This window comes from Lactuca serriola, chromosome 8, assembly GCF_051521515.1.
Source record: "Lactuca serriola cultivar US96UC23 chromosome 8, Lser_US96UC23_V15, whole genome shotgun sequence".
In the NCBI taxonomy this organism is placed as follows: Eukaryota; Viridiplantae; Streptophyta; class Magnoliopsida; order Asterales; family Asteraceae; genus Lactuca; species Lactuca serriola.
In genome coordinates this window covers 160,071,707-160,080,848 of record NC_136415.1, presented here as the reverse complement: position 1 = coordinate 160,080,848, position 9,142 = coordinate 160,071,707, and the positions used below count along the sequence as shown (strand labels likewise).

Sequence of the window (9,142 nt, the reverse complement as noted above, 5' to 3'; positions counted from 1 at the left end):
GTATTACGAGCGACAAAAACCACCACTAAAGGTTCTTAAAATCACCTATAATAATCATTTTTCTTGTAACCTAATTAATTAGGATAGTACTAATTATGACAGGTTTTGCCAATAACTTAGACAATTGTTTATTACTTTGACTCTAAAGGAAAACAACAAATATATAAAGAGAGTAGACACACTTGATTGTTGTTCATTATTGACTTACTGTACAACTCATAAAGCATCATTTACATGGTATCAATTTTTCTATCACTTTATGTTAGGAAATAATATATTCTTAGTGGAAAATACCCACATACAATTATATTAATACTTCCTAACAACTTTATTTCTTTTAGCATTCTTTTCTTTTTCAGCTTCATTCATCAATTCAGATCATCACCAACCACCCTCAGAACCTCCAAATCTGATCAGGTTAGTTTTGTTTGTGTTCTACTACTGCTATGATCAGTCTATGAATGGGAACCAGATGAAATTCAGTAAGGGACGGTGTACTTTTAATTTATTTTTAAAATTTTTATGGCAATTGATTGTTAATTTTTAGAGCAACTTAACTTGAGAAATTTAAAGTACCATGCATTCAAATGCTTACGGCACTACAATTTGGGTTTTAGCTATTTTTATGGATTTTATTAAGGCTATTTTACTTCCCTTTTATTAAATGAAATCATATTTGGAAATTCAAATCTTAAGATATTCTTATATACGAAACCATACTCTTAGACTTTAGGTTCCAAAACGTTTTCTTACTTTGATACGACAATGACTTTTAATCTACAACCCAAAATCTGAGTAAACTTTGAAGTCATGGAAGCTTTTTTACAATAAAAAATCTACTGTGCACTCATTTGGGAGGATCGAACATTGTAGGCAGTGAGAATCAAATTATTTTTCACCATGTTCTCAGTCTGAATCCTTATGATATTCCGTTAAATTTTATTCCCTTAATTTGAATGCTCTTAAATGTATCTGCAGTCTGCTGTTCAGATAAACAAACATACGCAATATTAGAGTATTAGTATTTTTACATATTGAAATGGATGTTCTAGTATCTCTATTCCTGTCGAATATTTAAATTAGTATATTAACATATCGTTAAGCTCCCATTTGTTATTTAACTGACAGAGGTTCAAGAATTCTGCTTAACATGTGTTTAAGCTCCCATTTGTTATTTAATTGACAGACGTTCAAGAGACTTTAGTCGCATTTCAGTTATACATATATAATGTCTCTCATGGAAGGAGTACAACACTTAAGAATTCCACTTGAAGACATAAAGTTGGCCACCAATAATTTTGGCGATGATAATTTCATTGCAAGTGGTGGATTTGGGAAAGTCTACTTAGGCGAACTCATCCTATCTGGACAGCCTATCACGGTTGCTGTAAAGAGATTGGATCGAACATTTGGACAAGGGGACCGAGAGTTCTTTATGGAAATTCAGATGCTTTCTTGCTATAAACACAAAAATCTCATATCTCTTATTGGGTTTTGTTACGAGGGTGCAGAAAGTATCCTCGTGTATGAGCATGCAAAACATGGAAGCCTTGACAAATATTTAAGTGACTCTAACCTATCTTGGACACAACGTCTCCAAATAAGCCTTGGTGCGGCATGTGGCTTTAATTACCTTCATAATGACGTGGGACAACAACACAGGGTCCTGCATCGGGACATAAAGAGTTCAAACATTCTCTTAAATGAGAATTGGGAAGCGAAAATCTCAGATTTTGGATTGTCAAAAATAGGCCCATCAAATGTTGACTTAACTTTTCTTGTCACTAATGCTTGTGGCACTGTTGGCTATGTTGATCCAGAATATGTAAAAAGCGGCATTCTAACAAAGGAGTCTGATGTTTATTCATTTGGCGTAGTGCTATTTGAAATCTTGTGTGGAAGGTTGGCACTTATTAAAACATATCAAGATGAACGTCGCGCTCTTTCTTCGTTGGCAAAAATGTATTGTGAAGACAACCGATTAGAAGAGATCATTGATCCCAATCTCATGAATAAAGTGAAGGTAGCTTCGTTAAAGCAGTTCTCAATGGTTGCATATCAATGCTTGAGGGAAAATCGAAGTGAACGCCCAACGATGGGCTGGATTGTTCAAAACCTTCATAAGGCATTGGAGCTTCAAGTAAGTTTCATAAGAAAGACTCTCAAATTAATGTCATTTTAGCATCTATTTTCCACCATTGACCTTGAATACTTATATATTTCCTTTATTGCTAGGATTCTAGCAAAGGATTTATTCGGGTAGGAACTTTGGGAAGAAGAAGTGAAGATCCTCAAAATAACTGGTCATTTGAACTTGAGAAAGACCATAACCTTGTGAAGATAACTATTGACCATGGTAATGGAATATTCTCTCTTATGTTCACTAGCGAATCTAAAGGTGTTTTGCACGATTCCGACAAGTGTGGTGGTTTGGCTGGTGGAGAAACAGTTTCCGAGGTAAGTTGATCTTAATTCCACAAATCAATATGCATGTATGTCTTTTTGTAACATACTCTTTGTGTATGGTGGCTAATTAATCAGGTAATATTTGAAGGTGATGAGAATGTAATTGGCATTAATGGAACTATTGGTTCTCGAGATGGTTTTACAATAATTTCGTCATTATCCTTTCAGACAAACAAAAGGACCCATGGACCTTTTGGTCGAGCAACAGAAAGCGTTTTCTCTATACCATGGGAAAAAGGGTCGTTAGTTGGGTTTTATGGGCTTGCTAGTTATTGCATTGATAGCATTGGTATATATGTTAAACCTAATGAGGAAATCATAAGGGTTGGAACATGGGGAAAAACTCACCCTGGAAGTCCACAAAATGTTTGGTCGTTCCAACTTGAGAAAAATCAACATTTGAAGAAGATAACCATTAAGCACAGCGATAGCATAATCTCTCTCATCTTCACCACACAATATAGAAGCTTAACACACACCTCTGAAAGGGTTGGTCATGATTGGATTGGTTATATTCCGGATAGCGAACGAACCGTTTCTGAGGTAAACATTTCATAACTCAAGCAAGTTCACATATTTAATCTTAAAAATTTTACTTGGTTTTTCAGAAATGCGTGTTTCTCAAGAGACACGTATAATCTTATATTTTTATCATGAATAACAAACTACATCAATTCTATGTGTATATAGATCATACATAATCTTCTATTCATTTTCTGAATTTCTCCTTTTGCTGTAATTTGTTATTTACATAGGTATTATTTGATTGGAACGAGGAAATAAATTCCATCAATGGAACAATTGATTTCTCAACGGGATATTGTCCTGGCTACAGAGTAATAACGTCAATATCATTTGTGACAAACAAAAAAACTCATGGACCATTTGGTAAAAAAAGAGGCGAGCTTTTCTCGGTATCATTTGATAGTGGTTCTTTTGCTGGATTTTACGGCCTTGCTGGCGCTTATATTGATAGTATTGGTATCTATTTAAGGACTCTCTAGTATGAGCTGAGGATTGATGGGGAAATATCTTTTTGTTTTTGTAAGATTTATGGTGCATGGTGTGTTTGTTATTCGAGTCTTTGTTAACATCTTTATTGTTTTTATATTCTGAATTTGATATTCATGCATCTACCCTTTAAGTATATGCAATCAAACTCTCACTGAATCATGATTTCAATGATTTTAAAGGGTTAAAGGACACGGTTTTGCAACCGGATTTGATGTTGGCGAATCCTATGTGAAATCCGTAATAGAACTTGGTTTTAAACCGAGTCTTTTTATGATAAAAAGAGCCCGATTTACATTCATATAATCGGGGCACATGACACCTTCAATGCCAATTTCATATGCATATTAGAACCGGTTCACTTTTGTATAACCGCAACATATGAAAACAAAATATATACCAGTTCAAGACAACCGGGTCGTAATAGACTTTTAGCCTCTTTTTCATATTAGATATAGAACCTGGTTTCTAGATAAGCAACCGGCTCCTTTTAACACTATGATATTTCTTAATATCCTTTTATGAAAATAACAACACAATAGTTATAGACTATCAATTCATAACATAGAGTGTACAGATAAACAATGTTTTTTATGTGGACATGTTAAATAAACAACCATAATAGTCATTGATAAAATAGAATCAAACAAAGATAACCCATCCTCTTTTGATCCCAAAGAGGCTATTTGTTTTTACTGCAATGACAAGTGTTATTGGAAAAGAAGCTCTTCGAAGTATCTACAAGATATCAAAGATGGCAAAGTGAATCCAACTTCTACAGGTTTATACACTATTTCATCTAATAACTCATTATCTTCACGTTATTGGGTCCTTCATACAAGATGTGGATTTCACATTTATTCTTATCTGCAAGGACTAAGAAGAAGTGAGGAGGTGGAGCACGGTAGAATGAACTTGATCATGGGGAATAGGCACTCTTCTCCAATTACCAAAATTGGAGTTTATTGTATAGTGCTTAGTGATGGCGTTTGTTTAGATTTAATAAATTATTGCTACTCGTCATAAATGACAAGAAATATTATCTCCTTGCATGCATTGGTCAGACAAGGGTTTAGATATTCATTTAATGATTTGAATGGTTCTATTTCTGCTTATAAAAATGGTGTTTTTATATTTGAATATTTGCCTTGTGATGGTGTGTATGAAATTGTGACGTGTGCTGATAATTTAGGCAATAATGTGTTTAATATTGATTCGTCTAATGGTGTATACAAATCATACTTGTGGCATTGTCGTCTTGGACACATTAACAAGAAATGCATCGCCCAACTCCAAAACGATGGAGTGTTGGAATCATTTGGCCTAAGATCAGATGATAAATGCAAATCGTGCCTTTTGGGAACGATGAAAAAATCACCTTTCACTAGATCTTGTGAAATAGGTGAAAGTTTTTTGGATCTCATACACACAATTGTGTGTGGACCCTTCAGATCATCCACAAGGGATGTTAATCGATTCTATGTGACTTTCACTTATGATTATAGCAGATATTGTAATTTCTACTTAATCAAGCATAAGTCATAAACCTTTGAAAAGTTCAAATAATATTGATACACTTATTTTGTTAAACTTGTATGGATAAGGTTTTGGAGCACTGTTTCTATGTAATTAAAATGAAATTTTATGGTCTTATTTTTGGGGCGTTACAAGTTTTTATCAAAGCTTTAGTTTGAGGGATTCAGGCGTACTCTCGGGTGTGTCTGAACTCAAACTGAGGATTTGGTAAAAATATTTCAAAAAGGAATACATTTTTGAGAAAAGATTTTTCTAAGACAAGACAGGGTGTGGTGCATGCAATCAGCCGAGCTCAAGTAATATTTCCTAAAATATCTATAAGGATTTGCTCAGGATTACATGATAGAATGTTAGGAAAGATGTCATTATATGCCTATTATATGAGCTTGTAGACTTACATGCTAGTACTGATTGGTCAGTGATTGGATGGCCTGATTAGATTATGCTTGGTTCACATTACTTGATGCTTGAATGTTGTTTGCTTTGTGCTTTAGAAGTTCTTACTAACTCTAGTTAACTAGTAAGAGGATATGCTAAGTTACATATTATGGGAACTAAAAAATTTTAGAAGGTTAGATTTTAACGTTATTGCGCACTTTTATCTGATTCCTAACCGTTGTAGTGTGAGACCTCTCATTCAAAGAATTATCTAGTTTTAAGTAATATGTAATAGTATTTGTGAGCTAGTTAGAGGAAGTTAGCGGGAGTTCCTTCTGCAACTGATGGCGGAGAGTGGTGTGGAGATTGCCCTAGGAAAACCTAGGAAGAGATTTAGTGTTGGGAGCCTTGTCTTGATAAAGGATGTAAGTAAGGATTTCAAGCGAATGGGTGGATTAGCAGGATATGTGATTCCTTGTAGCCTAGAGAGGTAGGCTGCTATGCCAGATTTGGAATCTTCTTGGTAGGAAGTTAGATTGGGATGTTCTTCGTGGTAGAGAGGTAGGCTGCTAGGAGTGTTACTATACGAATGTTACTTGTTTTGTGCTTTGTGGGACTTATGATGATGTGAGTTAACTATTAAGTAAATATGTTAGGTTACATGTGACATAGGTTAGATAATCTAAGAGTGACGGATTTGACCCTACTGCACAGCTCTTGTCTGAGTCCAACTATTGTAGGGATGCATCTTTCACTTGAAGGATTATTTAAGCTTTGCCACATGTGATTTTATTCATGAAGTGGTTAGCTGACATTATTGGGAATTTTTCAGTAGCTGATGACATGGTGAGGTCGGGAAGGTGACTTAGAGGATTCGGGAGGATTCTTAAGGAAAGTCTGGATAGGTATGGAAGGTAGTGTGGGCCCGTACCACCGAAATTATAGGATCCATACTCGAATCGGGGAGAGTCTTGGAGAATCTAGGAATCCTAGGAGATGAGGATTCTTTGATTTATTCAGATATTTTGCATGTTGTTTTCGGTATAGTGTTGAGCTCTTAGGAATGGGGTTCAGCTTCTGGTTCCGGCTCAGGTGCGGATACTGAGCCGATCAATGCACGCATGCGGGAGTTCATCTCATCGAAGATTACTCGTAGTATTTTGGAATGGACCTCAGTGATCTTTGGTTCTTCTAAGGAATGAAAGAAGGGATTTTGGAACTTTTGGATGGTCGTCTTGGGGCCTTTTGAATCGAGTTTATGGCAGGGCGGCTGGGGGGGGGGGGGGGGGGCTATTCTGGAGCCTGAGGCTTGTGGGCCCCTAGAATCCTTCAGGAAGGAGGATCCTATTCTTAGTTCTTGTCATTGGGATCGGAATGGAGTTTTGCACCACGTCCTCAGGATGGTCGAGGTAACTCAAGAGGAAGAGGTCAGATTTCCTTCAGATGCTTTTGCAGGTATGTATCGTTTGTTTTCTTTAGGGGGTTATCAGGAATTGGTATTGCTTTGGAATTTTTCCTGGGTCTTTAGTGAGTTATATCCCGGGTTGATTTTCTTCTATTGTCTAGATTATATTATCAAGGATTGTGATATGCCATTCCGCATGCCGAAAGTCTTCAATGAATCAGTAGTGGGTCGTATCTTGTTGAGTAGGGTTCAGCGTGTTCAGTTGTTATTATGAGTTTTGTCGGGATCAATTCAGGGATATTGTTTGGAGAATCTTTGGTCAGGGTTTTGGGTTAGTTCTCTATTAAAATAATGGTTCAGTTGTTTTAACCTTGATCTAGTAGGATCAGCAGTCGTCTATGGAAGAATTTTTAGGGTTCAACACTACCATTGCAAGGAGAGGAGTGGTAGCAGGAAGATGGTGGTGTCAGTGCATGAGTTGATTGGCCATTAGAAATGTCAGGGGAGTTTTATGTTCACACAGGTTCTAGATGGTTAGAATTCAGTAATTTTTTGAGGATGAAAGTTGGGATGAAGATTCGCCACTTCAGATCAAGGGTTATGGTTTTATTTCCCAGCATAAGACCTTAAGGAATTAGTGTGGTATCGTGGGAGGTGATTTGGATTATCAGAATGGTTAAGATTTCAAGAGTACTTTTCTGGACTTCAGGAGTTGGACGATCATTGAGATTGGCTAGTAATGGAACGCTAGTGTTGGTAGGCGCAGGTTATAGGCGGTTCATGCTAAATGAGGATTTTCAGGTTGGGAATCCATTGGATTGATGGGATGAGAGAGAGAGAGAGAGAGAGAGAGAGAGAGAGAGAGAGCTTTATCTAATCCAAGTGGGGGAGAATCGATCAGAATTTCTGGGAGTTGGATCGGGTATGGAACTGGGGCAAGCTTCGCATCCTGGTTAGGAAGAGAGACGACCCAATTGGTCATTTGGATTGAGGTTGTGTAAGTGGGATTTCAGGGAACTTCCAGTAGTTGGTTGACGTATTCTTGTTATCCATAGCAGCTTTGTGGATGGATCCAGATCGAGGGTTATTTTAGTGCCTCGTTGCCTGTTCTTGTCTGATGAAGGCTTTGGGGTTCGAAGCATGACCTGAACACTTGATTGGATACAGGTTGTGCTCAGGGTGCATAGGGTTGTGATGGATAGAGTGTGGTAAGACCACGGGTAGTAACCATGGTTGGTTAGTAAGGTTGTGATGGGATCGTAGCATTCACCAGTTTGAGGTTGGATATCGTTGGAGGTGGTCATGAGCGTAAAGGGAGGAATCAGTTCACGCCTTGGACACGTCAGTCAGGATTAAGTGGGTGGTTAGTGTATGATATATATGGGTTTATAGGCTGGGTAGCCTTGTTATTTGGACTCTTAGGAACCTGGTCGATGGACCAAGTGTGAGACTAGAAGTCTCGGCGTTGGCTAGGGTTCTTGTATCCAGGTTTAGTAAAGGGTTGTCGTGAATCAGGAGATTTTGGGCGAAATAAAAGTGTAGAACCTAGGATCTCGGGTTGTGAGTTATGTACCAAGTTGGTGTTGGTAAGGACTCGCGTTGGAAATCGCAAGTGTTCATGTGTAAGCTCTTCATCTCAGTGGGATATGAAATTGGACATCTGTATGCCAAGGGTATCAGTTGAAGGGCTTAGGGTTATAGGATAGTTTCAGTTTTGATAGTAGATCAGGCTCTCGTGATAGTGTTTTGGGCGATTCAGCCTGTGTGGAAGTCAGGAAAGTATGGGATACCAGGATGGTACCAACAGTATAATGGTTCGACAATTAAAGAAAGTAGTGACTTGTTCAGCGCTAGAAGGTTTATCTCCCAGTTTGTCTCTTGTTGATCATTATGTATAGAGAACTGTCATAGGCAGTATTTGTGAATTGAGGTTTGTATGCAGAGTTGCTTGTTATTCAGAGAATATTCTAAGTTACTTGCAACTTGGATTAAATAATGTCAGAGTAATTGATTCAACCCTACTGCGCAGCTCTCGTCTGAGTCTAACCGTTACAGGGATGAGTCTTCTACTCGAAGGATTATATGAGTCTTCGGTCAAGTAAAAGTGTTCCAAATTAATGATTGGTAAGTGATTTTGTTCCCAGTAGCAGCGACAAGTTAATCAAGGGTTGGATGTATTTTGTTTAAACTGGAATTCAAAGTGGAATTGGTTTGGTAGAGGTTCAGTATGGTGGGGTCTGTTGGGGAGTCAGACCAATTTGATATTTTTGATTCAGAGTAAGGTAGAAATGGTTATTTTGCAAGAGATTAAGGATTCGTTCATTATCGGGTTTGAAGAGTTCTGCT

The 9,142-nt window shown here is 37.4% G+C and overlaps 1 protein-coding gene across 2 annotated transcripts; it reads left to right on the top strand.

The window, feature by feature from the left end:
- Positions 1 to 326: 326 nt before the first annotated feature.
- LOC145070824 (putative receptor-like protein kinase At5g18500) lies at positions 327 to 3,613 on the top strand. 2 transcript variants are annotated; one of them, XM_079017778.1, is made up of 5 exons: positions 327 to 417; positions 1,187 to 2,140; positions 2,236 to 2,457; positions 2,542 to 3,009; positions 3,222 to 3,613. In XM_079017778.1, exons 2-5 carry the CDS (start codon positions 1,229 to 1,231, stop codon positions 3,468 to 3,470), a joined length of 1,851 nt encoding a protein of 616 aa, XP_078873904.1. In that variant the 5' UTR covers positions 327 to 417; positions 1,187 to 1,228; the 3' UTR covers positions 3,471 to 3,613. The 2 variants fall into 2 exon arrangements, with proteins under 2 accessions (XP_078873904.1, XP_078873905.1); XM_079017779.1 differs by having other exon boundaries at positions 369 to 417; positions 1,129 to 2,140.
- The last annotated feature ends 5,529 nt before the right edge of the window (positions 3,614 to 9,142 follow it).